The 14448-nt window shown below is 41.0% G+C and overlaps 1 protein-coding gene across 1 annotated transcript in view; it reads left to right on the forward strand.

The window, feature by feature from the left end:
• Nucleotides 1-11128, forward strand: part of adamts12 (ADAM metallopeptidase with thrombospondin type 1 motif, 12) — an 18892-nt gene extending 7764 nt beyond the window's left edge. The window contains exons 8-24 of the mRNA XM_028578295.1: nt 1107-1250; nt 1801-1945; nt 2034-2126; nt 2288-2433; nt 2575-2744; nt 3399-3532; nt 3720-3840; nt 4740-4984; nt 5392-5533; nt 5635-5761; nt 6614-6824; nt 6945-8147; nt 9193-9345; nt 9518-9694; nt 10213-10359; nt 10488-10641; nt 10863-11128. Of these exons, the coding sequence (XP_028434096.1) occupies nt 1107-1250; nt 1801-1945; nt 2034-2126; nt 2288-2433; nt 2575-2744; nt 3399-3532; nt 3720-3840; nt 4740-4984; nt 5392-5533; nt 5635-5761; nt 6614-6824; nt 6945-8147; nt 9193-9345; nt 9518-9694; nt 10213-10359; nt 10488-10641; nt 10863-10978 (3628 nt within the window). The 3' untranslated portion in view covers nt 10979-11128. The remainder of the gene's footprint in view (nt 1-1106; nt 1251-1800; nt 1946-2033; nt 2127-2287; nt 2434-2574; nt 2745-3398; nt 3533-3719; nt 3841-4739; nt 4985-5391; nt 5534-5634; nt 5762-6613; nt 6825-6944; nt 8148-9192; nt 9346-9517; nt 9695-10212; nt 10360-10487; nt 10642-10862) is intronic.
• The last annotated feature ends 3320 nt before the right edge of the window (nt 11129-14448 follow it).

The raw sequence follows: 14448 nt of genomic DNA on the forward strand, positions 1-14448 counted from the left end.
TGTTCCCGTGATCGGTTACTAAAGAGGAATATACAGTTTCATCATTAGGGAATGGACTAATGCAAATAATGGTTAGTATCTGGTAAACGGACAAAAGATTGATACCTGAGATTGATGTGATTTGTGCGGAGATCATTTAGTAACAGTAAAAAGAAAAAACATTTTTGGATTACTGTGACACAGAAAACCACATTATCTTTAATCCCAGTTGGCGCCCATGTGTTCAGTTAACATCTGACCATGAGGACTGAATGAATGAAGTGGATGTAGGGAAGAGTGGTCCTTCAAATTTGAAATAGAGGGTAGCAGGAAAAATATGTAAGAGCCAAGAGGCATATGGTTTAAAGGTTCAGTAGGTAACTTTTTTAAAAATAACTTTTGGTCATATTTGCTCAAACTGTCACTCAATCCTTACAGTAGCACATTAGGCAGACAATCTGTAAAACAAAATTCATGTTCCTCTGCCTCCCCCTAGTTCTCCTATTGGCATATGCAAGTTTCCACTGCGCCCAAAAGTTAACAACCATTAGAGCAGAGGAGTCTCTACGCAGTGTCAATCACTGCTCGTGAACTGTGATTCACGTGATCTTGCCTCAAATGTTTTCCGAAACATATTTTAGTGTACCTGTTGAGCTGAAAAATGAGAATGTTTGTGACCAAGTTGAGCCAAAACCAAGCACCGCCCACCGGCCAGAGCAAACATTTTTCATTTTTCAGCTAAAGTTAACTTTTACACTTGAGCTGAGATCAAATTCCACACTGTATGTGCTATTATAATGTATAAATGATGTACAAATCTTTACAGTATTCTATTTGGGCAAGTAATTAATGTGTTTTACTGCTTTGTACTAACAGGTACTGGTTGCGCAAACAAAAGTTATCAAATGACTTTGGACTGGATTTCAAATTTTAAAACAAATGTGTTATTTGCATGTATCACGGGACTGGGACACATCGCTGTAGAAATCTATTGAGATTAGAAAGTTGCTCAGAGGCACAATCATGTTTTTGCAGATCCAAGAGCTGAAGCCCATGTATTCTTGTGAAACATTTATTTGTGTAAAGATAATATTATAATTGTTCGTGTTGGTTGTGTTTGAACGCAGCTTTGGAATTCATCATGACGGTCAGGGGAATGACTGTGAGCTGGAAGGGCGGCACCCGTTCATCATGTCCAGACAGCTGATGTACGACAGCTCGCCTCTCACTTGGTCCTCCTGCTCCAAAGAATATATCACACGCTTCCTCGAGTAAGGCTGAATTCATACCTTATTCTGAAGCCATGAATCATAAAATTATAACATGATTCACTCAGTTTAAGTATTGTTTTTCTTTGTGGGGAACACACAAGAGGTCTGCAAATTGTGTGAATCGCCGAAGTTATAAAATCATTGTGAAAATGGGACTAAAACAAGCAGTGAGTCTTGCTGGATGCAGATAAAGTGAATATGCTGGTGCAGATTTGAAGGGAGGAAGTGGAAACGTATACCCCCAAATATGCAGTGGGTGTGTGTTGGAACAAAACAAAGTTATGAAGACATTCATGTGAAGCAAACCATGACAAACTACTTTTCAAAAGAGCAGCAAAGAACATAAGTGCAAAGATGCTGAACAAACTGAATTCATTAAAAGCCAGAGAATCCAGCAAATAACAGAAAAGCAAGAGAAGCGTAAGGGTCATTAGAGGGCGGTCACACTTGCACAAATGACTCAACCACCACACCTTGTGCACTCTTTCTCTTTTTCATCTTTTTCAAAAGATCACACATTCAATATCCAATCTTTGTTCGTTTATTTTAGTCGAGGCTGGGGTTTCTGTCTTGATGACCGCCCTTCAAAGAGGGACCTAACCACCCCGCTGGCTCGCCTCGGTGTCCGTTACACCACACACCACCAGTGCCAGCTCCAGTATGGCCCAAATGCTACCTTCTGCCATGAGGTTGATGTGAGTACTGTGCATCTAAGCATCAACTAAAAATGTCAAAAATCTTAGTAAAAAGTCTCATTGTTTGTGGATTACGTCTTTCTTTCAGAACGTTTGCCAGATTCTTTGGTGTTCAGTGAACGGCTCCTGTCGCTCCAAACTGGACTCGCCTATAGATGGCACTCGCTGTGGACCAGAGAAGGTGGGTGGTGCCAGTTGCTTTATCTTGTTAGGGTGTGGATTTCATTAGCCTGAGGATGAGGATGGTAGACTACTATGGATATGAGGGTGCTTCTGGTGCAGAGCCTTGAGTATTAAATGTGTCATATTACCAGTGTTATTTGTGACATTTTTCTCCTGCAGTGGTGTATCTCAGGAGAGTGTGTGATTGTGGGTAAACTGCCAGAGACGGTGAACGGAGGCTGGGGACAGTGGAGTACCTGGTCTCACTGCTCCAGGACCTGTGGAACTGGAGTTCAGTCAGCAGAGAGGGAATGTAACAACCCCAAGTAAGATCTGACTTCAGATCTGCCATTGAAATATTTCTCACACTCTTTTTGGAATCAAACCGGTCTTGGTTCTTCAAAAACAGATGACACGCTGAAACTGATCACATGGTTGATTTAAAGTGTGCTACTCTGTATCAACAGACCAGAGTTCGGGGGCAAGTACTGCACTGGGGAAAGGAAGCGTTATCGGACCTGTAATACCAAACCCTGTCAGAAGAATAAACCAACCTTTCGAGAGATGCTGTGCAGTGAGTTTGACACTGTGTCCTACCACAATGAGCTCTACCAGTGGATTCCTGTGTCTAACCCAGGTAAGTGATCAAAGCCTCAAATATGCAATTAGATACTACAGATAGACAGATAGATACATATATAGTATGCTAGTAGCCCTCTGTTCATATCACAGAAGAGCTGTATCTGCGATTGTGTATGTCACCCAACAGAGGGCAGCATTACACTAGAAAGCGCCCCCAACTGCTCCTTCCAGGCAGCGCTGCGACCGCTGCCTACAAGGCACCTAACCCTAACCTTAACCTTAACCTTAACCCTAACCCCAACCATAACCAGTGCCTCCCAACGGTGCCTTCCAGGCAGCGCTGCCTGGAAGGCACTGTTGGGGGCAAAAAACACAGATAAACCCCCAGTTACTGTATCTTAGCAGGGGCATACAGTGTTACAGTACAGTTCAGTGCATTACTTGTCCTTGCTAAAGTCTGCACGCATTCTTTTTGTGCTTTGTGTCATTTCCTAAATTCAAATCACTGTTTCTGCATAATAAATGTAATTTGTATTGGGCTTGTGAGGTGTTTGTTTGTTAGAAAAGATCCAAAAATGTCTTGTCATCAATGAAAAGTATGCTTCATCATCCGTTCCTGATAGTTGGGCTTGACATTAGTAGACTAGACTCAGAGTCGGCAATTAATTGGAATTAAACTCCTATTTCCCCTACCTCTAACCATCTTTAGTAAACCCCTGTGAGCTGCACTGTCGACCAGTTGTTGAGTATTTTTCGGAGAAGATGCTTGACGCCGTGACAGACGGGACACCGTGCTTCATGAACAACAAGTCCAGAAACATCTGCGTCAACGGAGTGTGCAAGGTAGTGTGGCTGGGTAAGAGACTAAAAGAGACAGGGGGGGGATTGTAGTGGAGCCAGATGAGACAAGCTGCAGTGTAACGATAGTATCATGGAGGGTGGAGTTTTTCTGTGCAAACTTCCATCTTATGTGATTCTGTAATGTGTCTCGTTGTATATTGATGGGTTTGTGCATGTGTTTCTTCTGTAGGCGGTCGGCTGTGACTATGGCATTGACTCAAACGCTGTGGAGGATCGTTGTGGAGTCTGTCTGGGTGATGGCACAAGCTGTGAGACAGTCTATAAGTCTTTTGATGAAGGAGATGGCTTTGGTGAGTTTAGCACAAAGGATATTTGAGCAGCTGGAAACAAATTGAATTATCCAGACATAAGAATTGATCCAATTATAAAATTGCACTAACACAAAACAGACAACCTATTAATGAGGAGAAGCTTTGATGTACCCACCAGAAGAGTGTGAAAAAGCACAGAATTCAAATTGATGTCTACAGGCGAAAAGTCATTTCAGGACAGTTCATTAGCATTACGCCATTGTGTTGATACTTTGTTGTCATGGCAGCCTTCTTGTCCACAGTGTGCAGCTGTTTGTCCTGCTGTACTTGGCTGGTGTGTGTATGTGTGTGCGCCTGCAGCTACATGTTTGCATTTGTCTAAAGACTGACATGTCTTTAGTGTATTTTGCTGTGCTTGGAAAAGTATAACTCACATGCAGAGTCACGGCAAATACAGATTAATAGAGAAAGAGGCTCTAAAACAATAAAAAAACTTTTTTCTTTCCTTCTCTCTTTCTCTCTGTCTGTGTGTGTTTGCCTCGCACAGCATCCTTTCCAGATAACCAGCCCAGATGTGTTAGACTTCAAAAGGCTTAGACCAAGGGCAGACCTCCCCCTCCTTTGCACAAACACAGAAACACACACACCTTCCCACAAACATCATTAAACTCCAGAGACCTACTCATAGCTGCTTTAGTCCTCCCCATCCAGCCCCCCCATCCACACACAATAAAAAACAGAGACAGGGCAGTGCCCCCCACACAGAATACGCACACATACACTCACACACACATGCCAACCACCCCCACAGACTGAACCCACCCTCTATTAAAGATCAGAGAGAAACTGTCTGGTAGTCTGGATGTGAGTGTGGCAGCAGCCATGGTGGGCCATCCATTACTTCGCTGTGTCTCTGACTCCCCTCTCGACTCTCCCAGGGTACGTGGACGTGGGTGTGATACCTGAGGGCGCGCGGGACATCCTGGTAAAGGAAGTGGAGGAGGCAGGTAACTTCCTGGCTCTAAAGAGCGAGACGTCAGAGGAGTACTTCCTCAACGGCAACTTCATCATCCAGTGGAACGGGGAGTACGAGGCCGGTGGAACGACATTCTACTACGAACGCAGCGGGAACATGGAGAACCTCACCGCTCCTGGACCCACCAAACAGCCAGTCATGCTGCAGGTAGGCCATCATAATATACAGAGGTTTAAATGTGTTTGAAAGGATTTTACAGTTTTTTAAATGTTTCAGTATTCTGAGATGTATATAAGTAATCAGTAATTTACATTTTTACCCAGTGTCTGTGTAGGGTGATTTCAACCAATAAGGGTAGAGAAAAGCGACTTTAAATATAGCCAACCAATCACAGCATGCAAACGTTACATGTTTTCCAAAGCAGCCTACACATTTCTGGGTGAATGAAAAGATAATAATAAAATGTCTCTAAGCAATAGTTTTCTCATCTGTTTAAAGACATCATATACTGGAAATTGTTCTTGATTTAGAAATTGAAAAATGTGTTTTTTTATATACTGTATGTCAAATATGTAATGTTTAAATGATGCATAATAATTCATATGGCTATCCAGTTACTATTTCAGGAGAAGAACCTAGGTATTAAGTATGAGTACACCATCAAGAAGACCAAAGAGACAGGAAATGAGGTCATTGAACCCATTTACAGTTGGAGGCATGGGGCATGGACAGACTGCAGCACCACCTGTGGCTTAGGTTGGTTTTGCTTATTCCATAAATGTATGGTAGTTGGAGGATTTCAGTGACATTTAAATTACGACCTGGCCATCTGCTTTCTGACTTCCTGGCTGTTTTAGGGGAGCAGTACCAGCCTGTGCGGTGTTTTGAAATGGACGTGGGTGTAGTGGATGAGTCTTTGTGTGACCCAGACAGCCGTCCAGAAGGGAGATACCGAAAATGCAAGAATATGGATTGTCCTGCAAGGTCCTTAACTCCCAAACGCTCTTTAACTGTTTTTCTGTCAATGTCAGTATTATTGTGCCTGGAAATATATTGTACTGTGGTTTTAGTTATATAACCATTGTTTGATGATCATTGCATTCATAATATTGGAGAGTCACCAGGCTATCTAACTAACTACTGTAATGTTATGGCTGGTTTGAAAGTAAAAGGAAGTATTTCACTGCCTAATCTAGATTTTTTAGGATTTTAGGATTACTTAGTCGCAAGATTTATATTGTGTTCTCTCCCCCTTGCCCCTGGGTTTCACTGTAATAACAAACAATTTAGAAATTCAACCAATGGAACGAATTATTTTAATAACTGATATTTTCATCTTTAGGGCTGGTTATGGAACCTCAATACTTTTTTTGGTAACAAATAAAATGTGTTTGTAGAACATATTTAAAACTGTTGAGTAGGCTACTAAAAGTTGGTATCAATGGCCTAGTGAGATTTATAGTCTTGTTTACTTATTCTAACATCAATATTTGCTTGTTTTGGACTGTATTTTAATAAGTCAAAGTACTTGCACAGTTGCTTATGTTTTGAGAATATATAACATTTTAGAATGTTGGCTCTTTGAAAAAAGGGTTTTGCAGAAAAATGTGTTTTCCTTAAAGCAAGGTATTTTAAAAAAAGTTTTGGTTTCAGTACCAAAACTCTGGCAATAATATCAAATATTTTCAATTGATACCCAGGCCTGTTCATTATTAGAAGATGACAAATGTCTGCATGCCATATGCTCCTCATGTATTGTTTTTGAATGCCATCAAATCAGTTCTATCAGCATTCTCTTTTTTTAACCTCTTTTCCTGTCTATCCCATCTTCTTCAGGTGGTGGGTGGGCGGCTGGCAGCAGTGTTCAGCCACCTGTGGATTAGAAGGGGCACGCAAGCGAACAGTTCTCTGTGTTCGGACAGTTTCAGGGGAGGAAAGGGTGCTCCACCCTGTTGAATGCAAGCATCTGCTTAAACCCAAACCTGTAGTACCATGCAACAGAGATGTACCATGTGGACAGGACTGGGATGTTGGCGATTGGGACGAGGCACGTTCATTTCCATTTTACTTCCATTTTGCTTCTCTGTAGCTTTTCTCTCTCTGACTTTGATCTTACAGATCTCTGCCTTGTCTTTAATGTGTCATTTGTGTTCTTTCTTTCCTGCAGTGCCCAGTTACATGTGGAGGAGGTGTTCGCTCACGTACAGTCACATGTGCACTTACACCCAAGACTTGCGACCTCTCAACCAAACCTCGGTCAAGATCACTGTGTGCCCTTCAGAGCTGCCCTAAGTCAAGTCTTCGTAGACGACCTGGGCCTCCTCCTAAGTACCGCAGCATCTACCCACCTAAGAGCCACTCCATCAAGCATCCTACACCTACACCTTACTGGGCTCCCACGAGCACCACAGCCACAGCTGCACCCACAGCTGATCCCACTGTGAGAGAAAAAACAACCACCAAAGAAACTACAACTGCTTTCATCCCAACCACCACTTCCCTTTTAACCCCTCAAACCACAATCCCTGAAATCATAGGCACAGATGATTTAGAGTTCAATGTTAAAGTGAGGAAAAATGAGGATAAGAGAGGAAAGGTTTTCCCATCTAAAGCCAGTTCTGCTGAAAAGGACATAAATTCAACTGGAGTGGAAAAGGTAGAAGAGAGAGAGGAGGGAGAGGAGGGAAGTACGCCAAATGTGGTGATGTACACTCCAGGATATGATTATGTTGTTAAGGATAGGAAAACAGAGGATGAGGGGATTATTGACCTGGATGTTACCACATCTGCATCCCTCAAAAATCCTCTTAAATCAACCACACTAACACCACATATACTCATTACACCCACTTTACAAACAAGTCCACCTACAATGCACACAACCAGCACCCACCGCCAATCACCCACGGCCACCCACTCCACCCTACACACCAGTACTAAAACATGGGCAAAGACCAATCACCACTATCCCTTCTCCAACCCTCACACCACCCCTCATATCAATCCATACAGGCCCTGGACACACAGGGTTCCCCTTACCACTCCCATGTACCACGCAGTCCCATCGAAAGCTGGCTTCCACACAACACAAGCTCCTCCCACAACTGCAACTCATCCATTCACCACTGCAGCATCACCCCAGTCCACAGTGAAGATCATTAAACTAAAGAAGCCTGTGGTGACACCCAAAAAAACCAGTTCTGTCTCTCGTGCTAAAAAGCCCTCTTCCTGGTCCAAAGGCAGTCGCTCCAACAATCAAAACCAGCGACAAGAACATCCCATTAGCAGCTCCGTCAGTGACCAGAGCAACCTGAAGGCCAGAGAGCCGGTCAGCAAGGAAATATTCTGGGTTGTAGGAAACTGGAGCGAGGTGGGTACAGACATTTTATGACCATTTTATCTGAAAGAACAAAAAGAAAGTAGTACATTTGCAGCCCAAATACAAAACCTTAACTTTATTTTACCGTTGTTGGGCGACAATTCCATAATAATCTTTCAGCATATTGTAATTCAAGTGGTCTGAGAGAAAACTAGGCTTCTACACCTCCTCTTGGCTCTGTAATCAGGCTTTAGATAATTTAGATGTGACTGTCACTCACAGGTCATTTCAAAGCGAGAGAATGTTTCTATTGGCTGTTCTGAACATGCATTGCCCGTGCAACAAAGAGGGGAGAGGGAGAACTGCAGGAAGAGGTCTCACTCTTCTACAAATTAAGTTTTTTTTGCTTTCTACCCACTGCAGCTTTAATGTTGGCCATTTTCCATGGCCTACCTTATAACTTATGGATCCTCCCTTCCAGACATGCAATGACTGCTATGAAATTGAAAGCTTTGAAAATTGACCTCCAGGAACTTCAAATTGACATAATCTATCACAGTGAACATTTAGTTGCCTTCTGTTTAAATTGTTTGAACGAGACATGTCATGAAAAACTCACTTTTTCAGTGCTTGTGCACATAGATTTGAGTATCTGGAGTGCCTACCAACCCACAAACTGAAATAAGATAACCAGTCATTTTTTTGTGGGCTACCTAGATCAGAAAACTTCATTCAAAGGGATTCAAGAGTTTTTTTTTGTTTTTGTGGTTTAAAAGCAACAGACAATTGGTTGGTGGGTTAGCTAGCTGCACTTTAATGTTTATGGTCTAGTGAAAAGTTATTTCCAATGGCTTTTGGTGTTAGCAATAGGAAATCAAATGATGTATGATTTAGAAAATGGTTGCAGGATTTGCTTCTGGCTAGAACATGTAAAACCTCAGACACAGAATTTCTCAGGTGGTTGTTGTTTTTGAGCTTCTTAAAATGTCTACTTTACAATATTATTGCCTGACATGTCACTTTAATCAGTTTCTCACCCAAGTATACACGTAAACCCAAGGCGAGTTTTAATCAGAAAATACCTCTTCCTCCCCAGTGTTCAACAACATGTGGGATTGGAGCAATATGGAGGATGGTAGAGTGCAGCTCCCAGAATGATGAGGACTGTGCCAAAATGAAGAGACCTGAGCCTGCACGCACATGTCACATGCAGCCCTGTGCCACCTGGCACAGTGGCAGCTGGAGCAAGGTGAGTAACATTAGATTTCCTCCAGTCACTGAATTTGATAATTCCACTTAATACTTAATTATAATTCCACTTATTATCTATTACTTTTCCATATGATGAAATGGGTTTGTTTCTGTCGCAGTTCTCACTTGCCATGCCTGAGCCATTTATTGCACTGTGATGTTCTCCACAGTGTCCAGATTACTGTGCAGGGGTGGGAAGGAGGTACCGTGATGTCCAGTGTGTCGATTCTCAGAGTAAACGTCCCCTCAGACCTTTCCATTGTCAAGCTGTGTCCAGCAGACCCCTCAGCACCTTGACATGCCCCCAAAAGCCCTGTATGAACTGGAGTATATCACCCTGGGGACCGGTAGGAGCATTATACATATCAAATCTCTATATGTTCAATTTTCATTTGGTATAGCTTTAAATAATTATACATGTTTATTTGGGGGAACTGAAAATTATAAATCACTGTTACATGTTACAAAAAATTGCCTATTTTTTTTTTTAACCTTTTGATAACTAATCTGCTGTATATGTGAATAATTGGTTTTCTGTTTACAAGTTATTTAGATGGATTTCATCCCATTTTCTATTAACCATTTCCACCAAGGTTTACAATTATTGCTGTTCTATTGCAAGACGTAGCCTCTACTACAGTATATTACATTGAGGATTTAGAATATTTCACCTGTGTAGTCACACCCAGCTCCACAAATTTGTGAATATTGTCCCATTCATGTTCCATATTATACAAGTGTAGGGATATTGAATTTCTTCTCCAATTAGATACCCCCTAATGTATATCCACGACGTTCCACTTCCGGGATTGTTCAGGTTATTGTTCAGACTAGTTACCCCCCTAAATCCTTGTTTTTTCTTCAGTGCTCTGGCAGCTGTGGTGAAGGCGTCAGGGAGAGGCTGGTGTACTGTCCAGAGCCTCATCGCTGTAGCGCCACACTGAGGCCAAACAGCACAGAGCCGTGCAGTCTAAAGCCCTGCACTCGCTGGAAGGCCAAGGACTGGGAGAAGGTCAGTCACATGCGATTGACATTTCCTCAAAGCATTGAGGGCATTTCTAAATGTTGTTTTGCAATACAAAGTTGTAATAGTGCTAGTAGTGGTCTAAATTATCACTTTGTTTGTGTGTGACTTTGCAGTGCCGTGTGAGTTGTGGGGGGGGTCAGCAGCAGCGTGAAGTCAACTGTGTGAGTGAGCAGGATTTGGCCGTGATGCCAAACAGCCTCTGTGAGAATATTTCCAAACCAGAAACACTCAGGAAGTGCAATATGCAGGAATGCAAGACCAACACAGGTTTGTACGCAACGCTCAATCTGTATGTCTGTTAGTCTGGCCTCGCAGATTCAATATCAACACACAAACTATGGCATTACAGTAAGTCTGCAGTATTACACTACAGTATTGTTTTTTTGTGACAAACCTCTTGGTTAAAATCACTTTTAATAAACAAAATATTATCTGTACTGCCGTGTTTTATGGCATTTGACCTCTGTGTTGTGTTCCTTCTTATGCAGGTCCAGTTTGCAGAAAAAACACCATATCTTCTTTCTTCTGTGACAAGCTGAAGCTGTTGGGTCGCTGCTCTCTCAGGTCGGTCCAAAGACAGTGTTGTGTCACCTGTGGGTCATAGCTAGGGTTATACACCCACTTAAATTACAATGGACACATCCCAACTACAGTAATACATACTGTATCCTCTTGCAATACACAGACTGGACTGACACGTCCAGACCAAAGTGCGTATGACCATAACCAGCACATATTAATCAGCACAACCAAACCTAGGTCGAATAAGATTATATATATATATATATATATATATATATATATATATATATATATATATATATATATATATAGAATATTACATATATATTATATAAAAAAAAAATTATATATATATATATATATATATATATATATATTTTTTTTTTTTTAAATCACAAATGAAAATTTTGCTAGAAATCTTTTTTTTTTTTTTTTAAATGAGCGAGAGAACAGCCTAAACACTGATGATGAATACACATGTGAACTGTTACAAATGTTAGAGCTTAATGTTCATGGAGCCATGTTAAGGTGGGAAGAAATGCTTATCAGAATTAAAATATTTCTTTTGTGAAAAAAATGTGAGAATTTATTAACAGGCAAGTTTAATGATGTTTAAGGACAGCGTGCGAAATCCGGCATATATAAAAGTATAGTCAAATTACTAATTTAAAAAATAATCAAGAAACACAATTCAAAAGTTACAAAAGCTCAAGCCAGTACAAGAGTGACTCCAGTTGTGATACATTAATTAATAACACAAGCATACAGTACAGTGTGCACCTTCTTTATTAGTAAACAAATTCACGTATGACCTGCAGTACAGTAGATATCTTTCTGGTCCAAAGATGCTTTTATAATCATGGTGCTGATGATTTACAGCTCAACAGTCAAGTTACCAGTTATATTTTTATATCAAAGGGAACTGGTAAAAAACAGAATGTAAATAAAGATTTTTTTTAGACTTCTATTAAATTGTTAATAGTTTTAATAATCTTTTTTTTTAACTCATATATTTTGCTTTGTTTTGCTTCAATTGTGGTTTTGTCCTCAGAGCTGGCACTGTGTGTTTACATTTTCCTGGGTGCAAGTTCCTGCTTTAGTCATTTTTGTTTTGATTGTCAATAATAATTAAATTGGTTGCAGAACATGTACAGTTCTGTAGTCGAACCTAGGTACTCCTCCTCTGGTGTGAGATTGACCAATGAGAAAGAGGTGTTGCAGGTCATCCCTCTCAGGTCCCTCTAAAGATGGCCGCTGTGTTTGTATGATGTTGTACAGGACAGGCATTACCATTGTACATGCAAATGGTATATCACCTTGACTGATTTGTACTTCACATGTCTCCATCAGTAATGTGACGATAAAAGATGTTCTTGACAAAACTGCTTTGTAACTTAGACATGAAATAAAAATAATCTTAAGTATCTTTAATGTGTGTGTATTATGCATGAAGGCTAGTCTGTGTGATTTCAATCCATCCCAACATTTAAAGTAAAATCCAGTATCCTATTCAGGTTTGAAGCCAGGTACTTCCTGGTGTAAAATGAAGTTGATATTGTAAGATGCACAATAGCATTGCTTGAATACAACAGTAATAGTCTACATCCTCGACGTTCCACTTCCATGATTGCTCCGTTGCCGACGGAAATTCCTCCAGATTTCACTCATTTAGGCCGGATAGCTGTTGCCTTGGGCTTCCTTTGTGTTGGCATTTTAAACTCCGAGGACTATGGTCAACCTTTTCTCAGATCTCTGCAGGGTAAATCCAGACCGCTAGCTAGACTATCTGTCCAATCTGGGTTTTCTGTTGCACGACTAAAACAACTTTTGATCGTACATGTTCCACCAAAACCAGTTCCTTCCCGAGGATATTTTGCAGAGGCACTGCGGCTTTTCCCGGCACTTAGCGCCACCCAAGATGATTGTGATTGGTTAAAAGAAATGGAAATAAACCAGAGAACGTTTTTCTCCCATCCCGGAATGCTGTGTGGGCTAGCCAGACCCTCTTCCACAGCGCTGTGGAGGTCTGGCAAAGCGAGACTACAACAATAATAACCCTCCATTGCATCATTGTCTTCTGCGTTATGACCTTTCATGTCAACAAAGTCCTTCTCACCTGAGAGTGCCAGATGCTGCTGGATGTGTACTATAACACCAGAATCAGCAGCACCAGGCTCTGTGTCAGGGATCAGGTTCAGCTGGCCCTATTTCCCAGGCTCCTTTGTGCCAGATAACTTGACACGGACGGACGCTGCCCTGCTCCATGCACCCTGCTGCTATCATTCAAGCTAGAGACCAAGAGTTAGTCAGCAGTAATGGAAGGAGTAACACAATACTGGGTCAATGTGGAGCATGATGTCCTGAAAAACCAGCAGTGTGTGTATGTGTTTGTGTGTTATCATGACTAGGCAAACACCATCCGGTTGTATTACCTAACCACATTTCTCATTCTGTTACATCACTGTGTGTTGCTTCATGTTGCACAATGGAAAGAAAAGATTGAGCTCAAAATCAGGAAATGCCTGAAAATATCAGATTCTGACTTCACAGTGGCTTTATTTTTTTTAAAGCTTATTTATGATTTAGAAATTTCCTTACCAGTGTTCTAGAAATTTTTCCTAACTGAATCCTGGATGGTTAACCCCTTGACGCCTGAATTTATTCACAATTATATAAACAAAATATTATGTGTGTTTCTGGCTCCAAGCTGATGCCTATTAAGTTGAGATTGTTAATTTGTCTATAGCATATGGAATAGATATAAATTTAGGTATGATGCAAATTAGCGACAACAGGCATTATGGTAAAATTCTTTACAAAATGGTAAAATGAATAAAACACATAGTAGATTTCATTCATGTCACAAAGTTGTTAGAACTTCTAAACTGTAAATGACAAATACATGGATCTTGACAACGGCAAGAAAGAAAACACTCTCCTACTCCCTAACATTGACAATAGTTTCTTTAGGGTTAGGATTAGGGTTAGTTTTAGGGGTAGGATTAGGTTTAGGGTTAGGGTTAGGGGTTAGGGTTATGGTTAATTTCGCTTCCGTGAACCGGATGTATCTCCCACTCCGACCGGTTTTACGAGAAACCAGTGCATGCAAAAGGTTCCGAGGTATGTATCGCATGTAAACACACCGGCATTGGGGGGAATACACACGCTATCTCGCCTGCAGTCGGAATGGAAGGGGTTTGATGCAAATTAGCGACAGTTGGCGTTAAGGGGTTAACAGTAGACATACTGTAGAGCAGAGCAAAAAAAAAAAAAGTCAGTGAGCAAGTCATGTGTATAAAAGAATGAAATAATAGTTCATTCACATTTAAAAAAATATTGTCATCTTTACTCATCAAAATCAAATCACTAATATGCGGATGTCAGTGTAACAGACAGTGAATTACCTGGCACAGCTCATTTCAGCTGTAAACAACATTATCATACAGTAAGTGGCTCATGACTTCTTAAAAGGGCAAGAATGGCCATAAAAATAATTTTGAACAGCTTGTGCAACACATTGCAAGTCTTCTAAAGCCAAACAGTTGTGGTTTT

The sequence above is a fragment of the Perca flavescens genome, chromosome 5, assembly GCF_004354835.1.
Source record: "Perca flavescens isolate YP-PL-M2 chromosome 5, PFLA_1.0, whole genome shotgun sequence".
NCBI lineage: Eukaryota > Metazoa > Chordata > Actinopteri > Perciformes > Percidae > Perca > Perca flavescens.